Source organism: Taurulus bubalis (genome assembly GCF_910589615.1).
Source record: "Taurulus bubalis genome assembly, chromosome: 10".
In the NCBI taxonomy this organism is placed as follows: domain Eukaryota; kingdom Metazoa; phylum Chordata; class Actinopteri; order Perciformes; family Cottidae; genus Taurulus; species Taurulus bubalis.
In genome coordinates this window covers 12372994-12392781 of record NC_136598.1, presented here as the reverse complement: position 1 = coordinate 12392781, position 19788 = coordinate 12372994, and the positions used below count along the sequence as shown (strand labels likewise).

At 42.3% G+C, this 19788-nt stretch overlaps 1 protein-coding gene across 1 annotated transcript in view; it reads right to left on the bottom strand.

Moving 5' to 3' along the window:
- Positions 1 to 19788, bottom strand: part of sptbn4b (spectrin, beta, non-erythrocytic 4b) — a gene marked incomplete at both ends in the record, with an annotated part of 63704 nt that overhangs the window by 18213 nt on the left and 25703 nt on the right. Inside the window, 2 exons of the mRNA XM_079225356.1 lie at positions 304 to 567; positions 16794 to 16940. Coding sequence (XP_079081482.1) covers positions 304 to 567; positions 16794 to 16940 — 411 coding nt within the window. The remainder of the gene's footprint in view (positions 1 to 303; positions 568 to 16793; positions 16941 to 19788) is intronic.

The following is a 19788-nucleotide window of genomic DNA, read 5'->3' as shown; positions in this document are numbered from 1 at the left end:
TGTAATAATCTGAAGCCTAGAGCTGGAGAACAGAAACATATGTTTCTGTTGAACAAATATAAACTTTTTAAAATGTTGCTTTTTAATTTTTTTAAACTTTTATTTAAAAACCAAATACTGAGCTTTAAGCTTCTAGGCCTCCTTTGATAATGAACCAAGTGAAAAAACAGCTAAAGAGGTCAAATCATTATGTAGCTGAACTGATCAACACTCTGCTAATGCAGCCTTTGAAGAGATCTGTTAGAGACACATCTTTTTACCCAGAGGGTTTCTGGTTATTTGTGTTTTTTAAATCCTACGTACATGTAGCTTTTTCAGCTGCTTGTTGACAGTGGTGAGGTCCTGTCCCTGATCCACATAGGCTAGCTGACCCTCCAGTTGGCCCAGTCTCTGGTCCAGGCTTTCGTAGCTCTGCACCAGCAGGTCGGCCTTGTTGGCCTCAAAGAGCTGGCGGGCTTTGGCTTGGGTGGTGCTCTCCAGATCCTGCCAGCACTCCCTGATCTCCTCCAGCTTCCTCCGGACCACCGCGCTGAGCTCCGGCTTCTCCTGGATCAGATGCTGGCCCTCCTGGATGGACGGGATGAGAGAGAAACAGAAGAGCGATAAAACAAGTCAGGCTTCTCATGTTTTAAAGGGGGGACCATTAAAGGCGATAATGACACACAGATTAGGGTTTAATCCCCCGAAACGGGATCCAAACTGTTTCCCGTTTCCTCAGAAAAATAACAACGGGAAAACAGGAATAAATGGTAACATTCCAAGTGTACTTGTATATCGCTTTAGCTAGCCCTACAACAGCCCTATATACATATATATATATATATATATATATATATATATATGTATATATATATATATATATAAAATTGCCATTCACGTCCCTTAATTGTTCTTAAAGCGAGCACGTTGCTTGGGCCTTGTCGGTCGCTAGGATTGTTCCACATTCAACCGACTGTACTGGCTTGGATGCACATTGCACAATGTTTGAAATGTAAAAATCATTGACTTTAATATTATGTGTAACATTGTCTGGCTATTACACTAGCATCCTCTGAATGCTAACAAAATATAATGGAGAAAAACACATTGCTCAGTTTTCAGACATTTAAGGAAAAATTCCCTTTGGAAAAGTATGATTTTTTCAGATATTTACAGTTACTGCATTACTTTTTAAAAGAAATTCGGAAACATGAGGTAACTATTGAACATAACGAAATAATACAATTAACAGTATGGGCATACATGAGTAGCTCTAAATCAGTAATTTCAAAGGTTTATCAGGAAATTACAAAGAGCAGAGGAGCTACCACAACATATATCAAGGAGAGATGGGAGAAAGAACTAGAAGATGAAATACCCAGTCAGCAATGGGAGAATATGTGTGAAACCGCGTTTTCTACTTCCTGTTCTATGTACTCGTGTGAATTCGGCTGGAAGAACCTTGTTCTTTCTTTCTTACCCCTAAAATTAAGACCTACTAACTACAACAAACCATACATGCTGGAGAAATTGTAAGGAGGGGACAGCGAATCACCATCATATCTTCTGGATCTGCCCCAAAATACAAATGTTCTGGGAGAGCACTTGGACAATGATGCAACATATTCTGGAGCAACAGATACAATTTACATGCAAATCACTTTATTTGGGCGATCTCCCAGAAGGAATAACAGGAAATGACAGGTACCTCCTGAAAATGTTAACAGTAGGAGCAAAAAAAGCAATCACTCGTAACTGGTTACAAACCGACCCTCCCTCAACAGAAAACTGGACTGAAATCATTAAAGAAATCCACGAGATGGAAAGAATTAACTTCCTTCTGAGACTGAGAAAGGACACATACATAGCTAGATGGACAAAATATATGTCAGAATAAGGAAATTGGCACATGACTTGCTAACCTCACCGGTTTTCGGATTTTGTTGGCTCTAGAGCAGACCTGGGCATCTTACGGCCCGCGGGCTCTGCCAGTCTGGCCCGCGTGAGGTCAAACAAAAATAAAAAATAAATAAATAAGGTGCACGCCATGAATGCAATACAAACGGCACTGCTTTTACTTTGAAGGCGATTTATTGATGTGTGCGCACAGGCGCGCTTACGCAGCCTCACGACGGGCAGTGTTGCCGACTTGGAGACTGAAGTGAAAGCGTATTGTTCTGCAGTTTCTGTCCTCAGTGAGCAGCGGGTGCTGCGGCGAGACCCCCGCCTCCCATGGAGCCTCGCGCTGCAGTCTCCACCTCCAGATTGAAAATGAATCGCGCAAAGCCGCCGCGGATCTGATCCTCTCTCACTGATACCTGTCAGCTGTCCTTCACATCTCCACCTCATTCAACTAGACTTCATGCACTTGTTAAAGCAACACAGACTGGACTTTTCTCACCGTGTAAAAACAACTGAACTGGAAAACATCAAAAGCACTTATTGCTTTTGTTTAAAGTTAATAAATTGCTGGTCTTTAACATACATATTTAAGGTAAGGTTTAAAAAATTTTTTTTACTTATTTTCATAGCCTTATTGTAACATGTATTCTTACCAGTAGCAGCTCAAAACCATATAATTTACAGTTTTTTAATAAAGTAATAACATTCATATTGAGTTAATTGAATTAAGTTCAGACTATTGGTTTGGCCCTCCACAACGGTCCAAATTTCTCATGTGGCCCCTTGGGAAAATTAATTGCCCATCCCTGTTCTAGAGGCTCATTATCTCTTAAAAAGACAAGCACTATGTTTAACCAAGATGCAACCCCGTATATACAAGTTTAGATATAAGTATAAGAAACCCTGTGAATAGAACCCTTTGAAAATATTTTTTACATATGTTTGTTGGACTGAATTTATGGTTGACACGATTGACTGACAACATCGTTGAAGTGTTGTATGGATGTTTTGATTTTTTTTGTCTTTCTTCTTATTATTTTTACTTGCTTAAAATATTCTTTCTTACTTTTGAAGGATTTATTTCTTGTTAAACTGTAAAAAAAAAAAAAAAAAAAAAAATTAACTACCACAAAAGAATCCATCAATGAACTTGACGTTTCATATTCCTCGCAGAGGTTCAACACAAATTAATTATTTTGTCTTAATAATTATTAATACCACCAAATGATGAACTAAAGTTGAGTCAGGTTGGGAACCCATAGGTTTGTGCATATTTCTAATGGTTGCATTTAGTGTTGCTTGTAATGTGACCAATGCATTTCTATTGTAGCTGAAGTTAAGCCTTGCTCCCGGGAAAATCTGAATCCGGACCATGTCCCTAGTGAACATGGAGAGAAGAGTCAAAGGCATATACAACACTTCAGGTACACAAAATGTCTTCAAATAACGAATGTCACGCCATAATCACTGTGCAATATTAAACATAACCTGTTATGATAATAAGGTCACTGCCAACCTCAATCAGCGAATCTGTGTCTCCACAAAGCACTTGGGAAGTATGAACATAAACTCATAATCTTTAAGCATATATCAGTGTTGTGTTAATCACTTACGTCCTCATCACTATGCAAATGTCTGCCAAACAGTGCTCCAAAAGCTAATCAGCTCATTGGCTCTGACAGCATGAGACAAAAGTTTCTTTCAGGTGATTTTCTTTGTGTCCAAGAGAACGCAAATGAACAGTGTATATTCAACACACAAAAACAGCTGTGTGTACAATCAAAGAACAAAATAATACCTATAAAATACACAACAATGGAGGTGCAAAATAGACCAGAAATGACATTTTAAACATTTTCAAGGGCTGCAGCTAATTATCAGTTTTGTTATCAGTTAATGTCGTGATGATTTGTGCATTTAGAATCTTTTGCGTTGATAAAATGTCTGAGCAACAATCAGAAAACACAAACCCATTTCTTTTCACAAGGATGCAGTCGGTACCAGTCTTCTCATTTGAAAATAACTAATTATTGTCAAAAAACAATTTGAATTTTTAACAAACTAATCAGTTGACCCCACGACACTGAAAATTAGGCACTGAAGCTGTGACAGTTATTTGATCGATTCGTAAGAAAAAAGGATTTGGCGGCAATTTGAATAATCTATTAATCATAAGTAATTTAGAAGTGTGAATATTGTCTGGTCTTCTAATTCTTCATAAGAAGGCATAAATCCTTTTCTCTGTTTCAGCAGAACGACACATATTCACTGGATCTTATGTCGGGATAATTATGTGCAGACACAGTGGAACTGGGCTGGGGTGTGTGTGTGTTTATGTGTGTTTATGTGTGTGTGTGTGTGTGTGTGTGTGTGTGTGTGTGTGTGTGTGTGTGTGTGTGTGTGTGTGTGTGTGTGTGTACATCAGAGTGTGAGGAGAGATTAAACCTTGTTGTATTGAAATGACTCATAAATTACCACACACTCCCCTTCCCCCTTCTCTCTCTCTGTCCTTTTTTCATATTTCTGCCCCCCTTTGTACCTCTTCTTGTTCTGAACCCCCTTTACACACACACACACACACACACACACACACACACACACACACACACACACACACACACACACACACACACACACACACCTGCTCCCTTCCTTTATCTCTCTCTGTTTTGCCTCCCCCACAGTGGAATTCTTCCCCCATCAATTGTAATTCGTATTTTGCTGCCCGTCTGTTTTTTTATGGGTTGAGGAGAAAAGGAGTAACAGAGAAAAAAAGGAAAACAAACTAAGAAAAAAATGATATATATATATTAAATAATTTAAAATTTTTAAATGAAAAGGAGTAATGAGCACAAAGTACAACTGAGGCCGATGGGAATGTCATCCGTTTAGCAGGTTTGGTAATGAAAACATTCAGACAAACTGAAGTTTTGACCTGATTATGGAAGAATTTCATAAAATCATATAAGTGACTTCCGTTTATCCTGATGTGGGTATTAAAGTGTGCCCCAAATCGTGTTGCAATCCCACTCAGATCCACAGATGCCAACCTCATGGTGGCGCTAGAGGAAAAGTCAACAAGAACCGTCAGTCACAGAACTGGAAATTATACCTGATTTTGAAACTCCAAGAACAAACAATTAAAATAGTCTGACCAAGACTGAATTTGCACCGAGCAGTGGAATAACTTTGAGCAGTGACTCATCATCATCCACCGAGGACAACATCCTGCCGCCTGATTCACTCAGGTTATGATCAAATCTATCAGAGCAGCCCGATGACTGGAAACTGGGACGACACTGAGATTATGAAGAGGTTTCCGGTCAGAGCCCCCGGACCAGCTGAGTGAGAAGGGTTGAGGGTATCTCACGTTACGCCACCTAGCTCTGCGCTGTAAAAGCATGCATAGTCGTGGAACAAAGGAAAGTATAGTACTACAAACATTGCAGGTTTCAAGTCTTCCCTAAAAAGCTATTTTTTATAGGAGATATAGATATATAACTGCATCAGGTTAATGTCAGATACTTTAGACTATCTCAGAATGTATTAATATTTATGTTATATTTATTTTTGTTCAAGGGTGTATCAAACAGCAAAACATATAGCTATATATTTTTTATTATTGTCAGTTGCTGTGTATAACATATGGTAATACATTTTACAACATAGTGGTAACAAAGTGGCAATAATTACAATAATAAAACGTCTAATGTTTATTATATTCCACAATGTCTTAAAAATGTATTTCTAAATGTGTGGAAAATGATTAGATTTCCATAAATGGAAAATATATATATGTATTGCATAAATGACGTGACATGGAATCCTATTTCTTACATTAAAAGAAGGTTATAGTGAAAGAAATACAACCACTATTGGTTTTAAATCCTGAACCAGCCGTGGAGTGAAGCAGAAAAAGGAGGAGCAGAAGAAGAAACTGCAGTTTGTGTGATACAGCTCCCGGACACAGAGAGGAACTGAGAGCCGTACAGTCTCTACACTACACCACCCGTTGTCCTCCGTTCCCAGCGTTTCCCCCGGCTGCTGATACATGCCGTCCTCTGCTCTGAGTAGGCGGGGTGCGTGGGCTTCGAGTGGCTTCACCCCACCGACTCAGAGCTCCTACTCCACCCTCGTGCAAAGGGCGTCATGAGAGCGCTGTGTTTTCTTTTGAACGTTTAAAGGATGCACATGTGTAAAAGATCTGGGAGGAATTTTAAGATCAAAACATTCAGATGAACTGACATTATCAGTGTTGACGTTGCATCAGAGAGCCGTAGGCCCGTCCTGTCTTGTCATGCCGCTTATACCCGGAGAGGCGACAGTGAGTCACTGTATTGCCAGTTTGCCCTCAGTCCAACGCGAGGTACAGGCTCTGTATGTTTTGATTGGTCGTTTGGTTACTCGATTAAATCGAAAAGTGTCCGAAATGGGAAAAAACTACGACTCGTCATTTTTTCACATCCTCCCTGCCATCAGAAGAAGGAGGGCGAGCGGCGTCTCCGGGAGGCAGACTTCAGTTAGCGGTTAGCTCAAATTTAGCCAGCAAGAACTCCGGCACTGTGGGGTCAACCCGCTCTCCTCCGGGCGAAGTAGTTTCCTGGTGGCGAGGAGGCTTTTCAGGTTTCTGCCTTTTTTGATTTAATCCAATCAACATCTTATGAAAACGTACACGGACCGTATAGTCCGGGTTAGTGTCACAGTGAACACACAGACGGCTAACGGAAACTACAGCCACATGGAGATTATCAGTGTTATTATGACCGTCTCTCAAGAGTTTTAGCAGTTTCGCTAAATTTGGCGTATTCTTGACCTGCTGTTAGTTACTAGTAGGCATCAAGTGTTCTTTGAAGCTTGACTTAAACTCAGGGTATCTCTGCCCTTGCTGTATTTATTTTGACTACTCTTTTTTTTATTCTGTCTCTTGCAAATTGCCCCACTCCATGGCAGTCATTGGGGTACCCACTTAATGGGGTCATAGCCTTGTTACAAGTTCCCCTCTCTCCCCTTATTTCCGGTCTGCCTCTCCACCTACCTCTCAACTGTCCTATGAAGGCTAAAATGCTGAAAAAAAAAAGAAGGAAGTATTCCACTAAATCCCTGTCTTATAGCAACACAGCACCACTCTCTTTTAGCAATCACATAAAGAAGAGCTACGCTGCTGTGATTTTAAGATAATTAAAATACAGAGAGAATAAACCAAAACAAAAAAGAAGAAAAAGAAGAAAGCAGGCAAGGTGCAGGAGGACAGGGAGCGGGGACTCCTGACACGATGCTGATGCTGCCAGTAACAGACGGCCGCCCTTAGTCTGCTGTCTGGTTTGTATATTACAGCAGACATCTGCTCCTGAGTGTCACCGCTGACACTGGCTGCCATGCTCAGGCCGCTGCAGCTTGTGTCAATATTTACTCTGAGTACGAAAAAGAAATCTGCTCGTCCGACCAAACAGACAAAAAACAACCTCGGAAAGCTTCGAGGACACAGGAAGTGATGAATGCAATATCTATCCATACTAGATACTCATAAGTCACAGCAGTACGTAGTGTTTCTGAATAGCGTGCACACTATTTTCTCAAGCAAGTGATATTTCATAGTCGCAGTTTGATTGACATTCGACGACACACAGATTTAATTATTCCGTGTTTGTATAAAATTAAATATAAATAAAAAACAAACTGCTTCAACAAGAAACTATAGTGATTAGTACGTAGTATTTATTGTGTATAATATAATTTGTATGTAGTATGGTCACCACCTGGAAATCTTCCTCATGTTTCCCTCATAATATGATGTATTATTGGCTATGATGCTAGAGGACACAAAGGGAAGGGAAAATAACACCTTTCACCTAACACATGCAGCATAAACTGAGATATTACCAACATGAAGCCCACTACACCACCGTACCGGGGATATTTTGTTAAATTCATCACTGGTCGACAGCACATATAAAAAGGCATCATACGAGTAGCCTGCTCTGGCTAACAGAGTAGAGGGTAGAGAGCTATGCACTTACTACAAACACACACTGTGAGAGGACATATTTCCCAGAAGGTGCCCATCTAGAGCCGGGAGACGAGCACTGTGAGCACCCGTCTACCTCAGAAAAAAAAAGTGCCCTCCTCTCCTCTGTGCTGCTGTGAAAGCACCACTTTGACTAGAGAAGGACTGAACCTTTTTTTTTTTGTCTTTCTCAACCGCTCTAAGTGTATCTTATTTTTTCTTTTACTGAGAACATCAGACAGCTCAGAGTGCTCCCGGATTTGGGAGGTAAAGGACAAATCACTCTGTTGGGATTAATTTCATTTCACTGCACTTTCCTGTCTGATATGAACTTCACGTACCCCACAAAGTTTAAACACAAGAATAAGAATTGAATCGGTTGACCCTCTTGCAGAAATCATGTTCATGGTTTACTGTTAAAAGCGTAATTTCTTTGAAATCTTGCTGGAATAAACAGACTCATTACTCTTTGAAAGTGGGGCTCTGTTTGAAGCGTGAACAGCAGGGTTGCAGTGTATAATATCACAGTGAGACGCATTGAGGTCAGAATCAGCAACTAGACGATGACCGGCTGCGGTTGCCGTTGCTTTTGTTAGTTTTTCATGTTTCAGGGGATGGAAAATACAGCGCGGCCCAGTTTTAGCAATACGTGAAGGAGCACCTACTTAATGGTAGATATGACTAAAATAGCAATATGGGAAATATAATGTGAAACGAAGAGCCGCAGAGTCGACCCTTTTGCTCTGTGTGGGCGGGTTTGCAAAACTACGAACTCAACTAATGCAGCAAAATCATAAAAAACCTTGAATACTATTATCCAAGAAAATGTGGCTACCTACAAAGCAATCACTTACATCAATCAATCAATCAATCTTACATCAGCATCTAGACCGTTTTTTAAGATGCTACGACAGAAATATGTTTCTATATCAGAGGAACACTTACAGATTTGTATGCTTCATACTGGCATGAATGCTGCATGGACAGTGTTGACAAAGTATCGAAATAAAACTGGAACGGATCGAACGAACATGAAAAATACAACGGCAGAGCTCCGCTTCAGTTCAACATTTTTCCCCAGTGAGAGTGCTGGGATCATCACTGCTCCATTGATGTTCTCGCTGCACACATCCTGCAGAGCCAGCACAAAAGCTACAGGTCAAAGCTTAATGCACACAGGGCTTTCTGAATTGAGGTACTAATGTGCATGCATAATTTAGGTTATGGCAACTCATTTAGCAAAAACATGACCAGAAGATGACCAGGACACCCTTCATCGGCCTCAGATACATGCTAGCGGGGCATGGAGGCACAAGTCTAACATGCTAAATGTCACCATGCTGACCATTACATAAGTGCATGGTCACTTTTAGCATGTAACAACAAAAAAAATGTCAGAAAATCCAGTGATGCTCCGACATCCCAACAGTAACGCGCTAAAAAACGTCGTTAGCGGTGTTTTGAAGGAACTGCTAACGTTTAGCGCGTTGGCTCAAAGCTATAAACACTAAAACCGATGTTTTAACATTCAATTATGAATAAAAAAAACTATCAAGCCTATTCACAGTCTGTTCACCTCAAACTGTTCATCGCTCTACTAGTGTGTGATGCAGAGAGAGAGAGAGAGAGCGAGAGTGGGTTCAGGGCCACAGAGATTGTTATTCTTAATGAGGCCAATTAATTATCAAGCATAATAGGACAGCAGTGGGAGGGGGCAGGGAATCGAAGAAAAAAAAGCCCATTGGATTCAGGCGAGCAACTGCGTGGGGAGGAAGCCGTGTTCGTTGTGCGCTCGCACACGCCCCCACACACTCTCTTCACACAAACAAACACAATCTGCTGCAACTGAGGCGAAGTCGCCCTGTTACAGCCGGAGGTTTCTGTTTGGTTGAAATCACGGCAGAGACATTACAGAATGACGAGGCACATCTTTGAACGGAGGTTACCACATCTGGAATACGAAGCAGTGATGTAGTGACACTGTATACGTCTCTCTGGTGGTGGCAGCGACCTGTCAATCACAGAAATCACAGTATCATGCTGTATTGAAGAAGACTTGAAACTATAGATTGAGACATAAACTCATGTTTACAATGTTTACTGAGGGAATAAATCAAGAGAGAAGAAGAGACTTCTATATGATCAAATGTATTGCAACTGGAGGAGTCTCCCCCTGGAGGCCATTAGAGAGAACGCTGGTTTTAAGACACGTCCGCATCGGCTTCACTCGGCAGAACCGGAGGTGCTTCTGAAAGCGTGCAATGCATTATTGGTTGAGAGAAACCTGCGCAAATGGTACTTCTGGATATTCGTCTGTTGTCATTTTGTTACAAATGTTTCCACGCAGATAATTCATTTATTAATTCCGTTGTCATAGTTTCACGTTATAGATATGATCCACCTATAATCATATGTATCAATGTGGCCCATTAAGGAAGCCCAGTCGTCCAGCAGCAACACAGCAGCAGAGTTATTGATGAATCAATTACACGACATGAGCACTGCAAACCTCAGCTTATTAGATTCAGCTCTCTGTACTACATTAACACCTCCTGTTGGAGGCTGAATCTCAGCACTGTGCTCTCCCAGTCTGTGTCTGACATCACTTCCTGTTGTACCGTGACACGTTTCCTGTCCTCTGGTAAAAGAGAAAGAGGATTGAGATTGAGACGGCGCGAGTGTGCAAAGGAGAGAGAGAGAGGGGGGGAGGGAAGGAGGAACGACCTTCACGCGTGAGCTGCACGGAGAGAGGTGGGAAGACGAGGAGATGGGCTTTGGGGATTGGGCAGCTGTTGCCAGGCAACCAGCGCAAGCACAGGAAGAGTAGACGAGTTGCTTTACGTCACTACAGGAACTGACACAGCACAAAAAATGGATCATATCAGCCAAAGAGAAGTCAAACTGTCGGGGTCTCCCCTTTACCTACACAATGAGGGGAAGCTTTTCCCATCAAAACTATGATTATATGCAGGTTTTTATTTGTTTTCAGTGTACAATGAAGGGGGAGATGGCAGTGTTATCTTTTTTGGGGAGCTCTGATAGATACGACTAGCAGTTTTTCTCCGCTACAGGAACACATTTATAAAATAAAAATGTTGATGGCATTTTCCGAGACAACACAAGATTTCAACATGGGTCATTTTTCATGTGTTTTCAATGACAAGAAAATTTTTGCTCCTGTTTTCCAGGTTTCCAGGACACGTGTGAACCCTGAAGATACACACACACACACACACACACACACACACACACACACACACACACACACACACACACTTACAGATGGCTGACGCTAACCTAAAAAACAGACAATGTGCTTCGCAGAGTCCTTCACGGTTCTTGGCCGATTACATAAATAGACTGGAGATTCTCAGAGGACACAACCAGGACACAAAAGACAGAGTGTTTGGACCGGAAGTACTTCATACAGTGAACAGTAATACAATCAGCTCGAAAATTAAACAATAAAGGTACTTTATAAGAAAGTTTAAATATTTATATATTATATATTTTTTTTAAATGCCATACAAATATATTTATATCAGGACTCCAGCTCCTTATCAGTACTGCAACAACAAGACGCCGAATCCTGTGAAGGTTTTCTGTCCCAAAAAAAAGGTTTAAGTTGCTAAGCAACGGCCACGGAGCAAGCTTTTGGGGTGAAGATGGATGTCACGTACGACTTCAGAAGCAAAACCCAGTCGATCTGCCAAGAGCTGGATGGCCTGGTGAGACTACAGTCTGCTACTGAAGAGCATGAGATGGGACCAGTAGAGCTCTACTGGTGAGGATCACATTGGCATAATATTATCCACGACCTCACATTAAACCTAACCAAAACCTAACTTTGTTCCTAATCCTAAAACCAATTCTTGATCTGTAGACAGCTCTTTAAAATAGGGCAATTTATATATATGTATATATATATATACAATATTTTAAGTACATTGTGACTTTTTTTTATATAAAAATGTATTAATTGCATGAAAGATTAATAATTTGCATATTTTCCACATATTGTGCAGCGCCCAATTTCCAAAAATGTCCTCAACGTCAACGCCTAAAGTTGGTCCTCACAAAGACGACATACAAATGCACAAACTGTCCTCGCCACGAATGCCTTAATTCTAACTGGAAATAAAAAATGAAATATAGTAACAGTGCTGTCAGTGTCTTCAACCTTCATCTTCAGGTGAAATATGATCATAGTGTATATTTTTCGTCATACTGTTCAGGTACATGTGGTGGCTTATTAAGTGTGAATAGCATGTTAGCGTGGCCGTCTTTTACACAGTTTGGTCAAAGTCCGGAAGCGGAATTTTGTTTTGGATAGATGTTTGGTTGGGATGAGAAGGAGACTCATTCTGCATCCTGCAGTGTGGACAGAAGCCTCTACACTCTATACACCTTTTATTTGGCTGCAAAATCAAGTTGGACTCGCTGTAGTATAAATATACGAATATAGGAAAAATCCATAAAGAGATGAGAGCAGTTTAAGTCTTCAGTGTTTGAGTAGTATAAGATATGGTGTTTAGTAGGATGGTATACTGCTTTTCTTACTCTAAGCCAAATTACATACTTTCATCCAAAAATGAAAACAAAGAAATGCACTAAACAATATTCTGATACTTTAGCTCGTGGGCGTGAAAAAAAAACTAAAACACAATGGACTCCTTTATATATCAGAGCGGCAGCAGACTTTTCAAGACGACCAAAGCCACTTTTGAAATGTCCAAAGTAATCATTCCAATGATTTACAGCATGTGTGCAAATAATGCATTTATACCAGATTTAATAACAAGCAAAATTCCTTTTAGCGCTTTGTAAATGATCATCTCCAATTTACCACACATTTGCATCCGAAAAAACATGCTATCATTTGACCTCCTCTTCTCTGTGTCGCTCTCTCCTCCAGTAAGCGTTTTCCCGTAACCCAAATCTGCCCTCAGATCAGCACATGACCCATGAATCTATAATGGAAGTCGCTCGGCGCTCTCAGGCACTGCAGCGCCGCTCTCTCTCTCTCGACATTATATATCGCAGCCAATTTTTCTCACATCACATGCCCACGTTATGCTAACATGCACACGGCTACACGCATGCACACACACACACACACACACACACACACACACACACACACACACACACACACACACACACACACACACACACAAACACACAATGCCCACTATAGAGGAAGAAACAGAGGAAAACGATTGGGTTCTCAGCAACAGGCACAGTTGTTAAAGACAATGAGCAGATTCTGGGCCAGTAGAGGGTGAAGCTGTTCAACTGTATACGTAACCATCGGCCATAAAGTTACAGTGATGATGAAGGACAGAAAAATTATGTAATGTCTCAACGCAAACACTAGCTTATGTGAAGCTTTTCTGTTCTGACTGTACGAGACTGTTTCGACTGAAACCCCCCTCTAAAAAAACAGGAACGTGTTTTCTTTTGAAAAGTGTTATTTTGGTGACTAAGATTTTGTAATTATGTCACATCATCTACCTGTACCCGTGTCTGAATTAAAGCTGCTTTTTTTTTAGAGCTGTTTTTATTATTTTGGAAAACATCAGGAAATAATGAGAAATCAACCATCGACATTTTCTTAAGCCCGACAGTTATATATTCAAACTGCACATTATATTTGTCTGAGCAACAGTTCAAAGCCCCAAAGAAAAATCAAGTATAGTATAATGTTGGGAGAGGTACAGCAGAACATTCTCCCGTTTGAGAAGTCCTCATCGTTCTCTGCCTTTCTGCTGATCCAGTAACTGACTAATCAGTTCAGCTACAGCTCCGACCGTGTCATAGGAAGTCTTGGAGTATGATGCATAGATAACACACGACGCATGCTCGTGTTCTGGGGCCATGGCTCCATTAACTCTGCTCCCACCAGGGAAGCTCAGTTTGCAGCCATGCCCAGGATGAGACTGCAGAGGACCGAGCCGTGACGTCACAGTCAACTGTATGCACCATATGATGAGTATGAGTTTTAATGACTGAAATACACCCAACATAGCAAAATGTATGTATCACATGGCAGTGCTAGTCTTTATGACGATACATGTAGTGTTAGTTGGATGTTTCTTCACTAGAAACACAGTTCAGAAATTAGAGTTCTTCCTTCCGAGCAGACGTGCTGTCATAATTTGTTTATACCACACATTCACAGACCAACAGCAGCCCATATGGGCTCATCGTCATCATCATCATCCATGTGTCCGCTCAAAATTCCCTCAGCAGCCACTCGGTTTCTTGCTCTGAATACTCTGAAGGGTAATCACAGAACCTGATCGAGTTTTGTACCGACAGCCTGCACGGTGAGACTGCTGACCGCTCGCCAGCAACTGTCAAAGCGATCTGATGACCTGAAACAGGCATCAGCAGGTCAGGAATCTGCTCAGCTTTGTTGTGTAATCTTTTATGCATTTTCCTCTACTTTGTGCCTAAAATGACGTTCCGATGTACGGACACAATCTTTGCTCAAAAACACGCGGGAGTGTTTCTCTATGTGCAGCTAAAATGGCTTCAGCAGAGTTGTGTCTCTATGAGAGAGAGAGGAATATGTTGCACATGTTGCCTGCGAACAAACAATCAGCTGTCAATTCATTCACAAATGGTGAAACAAATAAATAATGCCACATGATAAATAGAAGGCTTCAAACGGACCATACGATCTGCACAATAATTCCTGATCGGAGCTGTCCTATTATCCATCTTAAATTACCGAGATGATTGACGTCAGGCTATGTCGGTTTCTCAAAGACTGATCCGCCCTCAAACAGTCTCGTTAATTCAAGCCAGACGTCAGTCATCTGGATAATTGCGCGTGCACGCTCCTCTTCAAAAGGGGGAGGTGTCGAGCAAAGATTCCATGATCTTCTAACGCTACAATGGCAAATAAGATCAGAGAAAGAGCGTCTCTTTTCCCCGCTGATGAGCAGGAGATGATCATGACTACATATGATGAATTTAAGTCCATAATCATGGCAAAGTCTAATGTTGCGTTCACATCCAAACAGAGCGTTGCGAATATTCACAACGCTTCGGTTGCGAATGCAGCATAACGTCGCCTCAACTGCGACGGCTAGACATAAGCATCGCAAAATATCAGACAAGTTAAATGCGTAAGTGTTGGGAAAATGTATCGGCTCATTTTAAGTGCCTCATCACCCAAATCAATCAGATTATATTTATTTAAATGTACCTGCTGGCAGTAGTATATTAATTAATATATACTTATGAGGATATATGTACTGTATGCGCGTATGTATCATGTACTATATATGTGTATATACATGTATGTGGAGATTACCATATAACTAGGAGTTTGAATATGTGTATGGGCAGATCAGTATGTATGTATTATTTGTAATCAAAAATTCAATCAATCGAAGCAGTGAAAATAAATTGTGTGTGATTGTCTCTATTCTTATCATGAGTCCACCGTAATAATTTTCTACAATAATGATATGTATGGTGTACTAATAACACTGCCATATAATTATGATGTACGGCTCGTGGAGGTCTCGTAAATAAGTGATTCTTTGTCGGCAGAATCGATAGCGCTCGTACAGGAAGTCATGATGATGTGAAAATGGATCTTGGCGAGCTGGAAGAACTCTCTCCCTATAAAACTAATATAACTAATATCGCTCCTTCATTAATGAGGAAGGGAGCTGCCTTTTTTGTCCGGTGGGAGTGGCCAACTTATCCAGTGAATTTCAGTAAGCCTGCGCTGGAGCAGGTTAAGGGATTTGGATATGTTGCTATGGTGATTTTTCCAAACTTGCTTCGTGGAACCGAAAAGCCGGTCAACTTATCCTGAAAATTATCCAGCTAACTCAGTAAACCAGGTACGAGGAATAGGGCCCAGAGGTGTGAAAGCCTGGACGTGCTGGCAGCTGGGGGAAACACCACTAGAGTAACCCAATTACGCCTGCGTCAATTGCAGCTTTAAACAAGAGGCTGATGTTTCCGTATGAATCTCCTTAATATGAAACAGATCTCATGAGGTCACAGAGCTCTGGTGAAGGTTACAACGACCATCCTCTCTATTTAAAGTCCCTGTCCGCATTTTCCACTGGCTTTGTTACGCTTTAATTAAGTGAGTTTAGAGCTTAGGACTTTTACAAAACAGTTGAAAATGAATTTCACATTAGTTAATGAAAGGCTGTGCAACTTTGATGATAATATCCGAGCAGCAGTGCTGGTCTGAAGGGAGACATAGAAGGTCACTTTTCTCTTTAAAATGCTAAATATAAACGCTAAACTTCTGTGACTAAACTGATTGTTACAGCTGCTATTTATCCCTCCAATCGCAGCGAACATAATCCTTCATCAACATTGCTTTCTCTGATAACAGTTAGCACAGTGAGCTAGTTAAGTTCTTAAACGGGGGACTCATTAGAAAAAAATGGCTCAAAGTCTACATGCCCTAAAGGAGGAAGACAAAATAATGTAAACGCTTGATGAGTACAGTGTTTCAAAGCGACATAAGGCAACAAACAAAGCTTCAAATATGCCAAATTATTGATGCACAAATTGCAATAGGTCAAAGAACTCCAGAGTAATTAATTTTGTCGGGGGGAACCTCTTGAAAATATTGACAATGTCTGCCAAACACAGACTGCAGCAACAAAAAGGCAATAAAGGCAACATACTCTGAGAAGAGCACAGATCATAATATCGAGTTCACGTCCTCCGCTGCTTATCATCAAAAGAAACCCAAATACTACATCATAAAATACACACAAACATTATTCCACATTGCAGAGAGACATTACATCCCGTTCTAAGGAGCCAAAGCCATGAAACTCATTCAACGACAGAATCAACTTTCAGGCAAGAGGAAAGAAATGAGTACCAGAACTGTTTCAGGGGAACCGACGGCACTCACCTTTTCAATCTTGTCCAGCCACTCCTTGTTCTGGGCCAACTCGGCCATAAAGGCCTGGTGCTTCAGCCATTTCTTATGAAGTTTCTGGGTCTCGTCTCGGCTGCTGTCCTTCGCCATCAGCATCTTCTCACACACCCAGTCCCCCAGCTGGGCGAGAGAGGCAGGGAGAGAATGCAAGCGAGAGAGAGAGAGAGAGAGAGAAGCGTCAATACTGGATGAGCAAACACACTGTAAATAACTGTTAGTGTGGATAAACCGATTAAAAAAAGATTCTGATGCACCAAAACGCACACAAATAGGGGCATTCAAATTGAGTCCACTTTCTAGAAAATCATACTGCATGCTCGGCTGTATAACACACACACACCTACACTACATTATCATCATACACACGTGTACGTTTTCATTAGCGTCTCGGATTTGTCAAAGCTACAGATAAACTGGGTTAAGTGTATTGTAGATAAACGCACAGCGGGAAATGCAAGGTCAAACACACAGATGTGAATATTTAATGACGCTCAGCAGACACATGTAGGCCAGACACACGTGTACCAACAAGCATGGCGGCGACAATTCACATGTACACACAGCCACCACATCCTCAGTGTCAACACACACCAGCACAGTAAACCGCCCCTCTCACATCCACACACACACACACACACACACACACACACACACACACACACACACACACACACACACACATCTGCTGTCCATCAGAGAGTAAAATCTGCGCTGACCGCATCACCCGAGATATTCAGGTCAGCATCGGCGCCCTCGCCTCTCCGTCACCGGCGACCTCACACCTGCGAGCGACACTTCCACCCGCGCAGCGTCCCCAGCCCTCTTAACTAACCCAGCTGTGGAGCGCTTAACGGGAACGAGCCAACGGGATTGTGGTGGCTGCTGGGAGCCACGGGTGTCCGCATCCTCGCCGGTCCGCCGCCACACACATGCAAAGGCGCTCTCTTCACCCGCAGAGCCAGATGGAGAGAGTGAGAGAGAGAGAGAGAGAGAGAGAGAGAGAGAGAGAGAGGCGCCTTCTGGGAAGCTGAGCACGAGACAGCCGCGCGAAAAGAGAGAGAGAGAGAGAGAGAGAGAGGGGCGGGGGCGGACCGGTGACGAGTGAGAGGGCAAGAACGAGGAGGACTGAGAGGAGAGAAGGAAAAAAAAAATCATCCTCCCCCAACAATAAAATGGCAGGATTCCGACCCAGTGCATGGGCGCCCCTCCCCAGGCTCGCACCTTTTCAGCGAGCGAGCGGGCCGCCTGGTTGTTGGTTGGAGAGATGTGGTGGAAGAGGAGGAGGAGAGGGAGGAGCCAAGGTCTGGGATGGGAATTTTGGGGGGAGGATCCAGGGCTCACTGATCACAGCTAATGATGCTGGGCTGGAGGAGGTTCAAGGGGGGGGATTTAAAGGGTGTCAAAGCAGGAGGATGGAGACGAGTGAGGAGGGAAAGAGATTTGCTTTTGGGAGTGAAACGCGCCGGTTCTCTGCGAACGGCCAAGCTCTTCTACAACTGCTTTTGTGTTATCCCCCCCCCGTCCGCCCCACACACACAAACTACACACAGACACCCCTCCCTCTACCGTCCCCCTCTCTTCCCCTCTCTGCAGCAGTCCTAGGCAGTCGTACTCTCCGTCTCCAGCTCGCCTTACTCTGCTGCAGTGATAAAGCAGAGAGCAGAGAGCAAAGAGAGAGAGAGAGAGAAAGAGAGAGAGAGAGAGAGAGAGGTTTGGACGGAGGAAAAGAGACCAAAAAAAGGTGGGATGATAGTGGGAAGAGATGGACAGGTAGTTGGACTGGAGAGTGCAGGGATTCATCCTGAATGATGTGTTTGCAGCTTGAGGGGACAAGGGGGGTTTCTGACCCTCTGTTTGTCTTCCTCTTCTTGGAGCTATCGCGGCATGAGTCAGGACACGCCGAGTAACATGACAGGTCCCATGACTGCAGGGGTCATGGAGGGTCACCGGCTGATGCCCCCCTTGATACTGTAAATTAATTGAATGAGAGAAGAGAAGGAAGAGTGTGTGTTGGAGAATGGGGGGGATGGAGGGAGGGTGGGGGGGACTTTCCAAGGTTTGGGTTAAGTTAAGTAAAACAACAACAAAATATTTAAGTGACCGAGTGATTCCAGGACAAATGCTACTCCACTGCTGAAATACTGTGGGAAGACTTTCAGAAAGAACCCCCTGGCTTAAAGGCTAAAGTATGGAAGCGTTTCGTTTCTTCTTCTGCCGAAATCAGAAATGAGGAAGTGAATAACGAAGTACATTGTAACTTGTTTGGCCAAGGATTTACTCAGCCATTGAGAATACAAGCTTTGGCGCTATGTTGCACACTTTGGAACCGAGATGCAACGTTCATCTCAACGTTTTCCCAGACCCAGAGAGACTCTCCATGGAGTCACTGTAGGATGGTAGTAACACGCTATGAGTGGACATCCGTTGCAACAGAATATATTCTCTCTCATACCTGCTGTGCTTTATCTCTAACAGCACTAACAGTGCAAAGTACGACAACAGTGCCGACCGAGCTAACAGTGTCCACCTGAGGGTGAAAATGCATAGCGAGGGACTGTGTTCAACAATGCAGCCTTTAGGCATACACCTGCTCTCTAACTGAGTTCACCTCTTCAGTACCCTTTAGTCCTGGTGGTGTAGTGTAGACAAAGAGGAAGAGACAAATTGAAAAGGAACTTTTTTGTTTATATAAGAGGGGGAAAAAATATGTTTATACTTTACAGCCACAAAATTACCAAGTTAATTGAGAGCCCGTGAGAAAGTTTATAAGTCTCGGAGTACTGCTGGTGTCATCCGCAAACAACTGAACGACTACAATTACCACCTCGCGGCTGTATGCCACCGGCAACCAGTGAAGTTGTGGTTTACATCCACATCTGTCCAAAATGTCATCACTTGCAATGATTGACCACCAAATTTTGATCAGTTCGCCTGTGGGTCCAGGAGGACGTTTGATCCAACGGAAGGA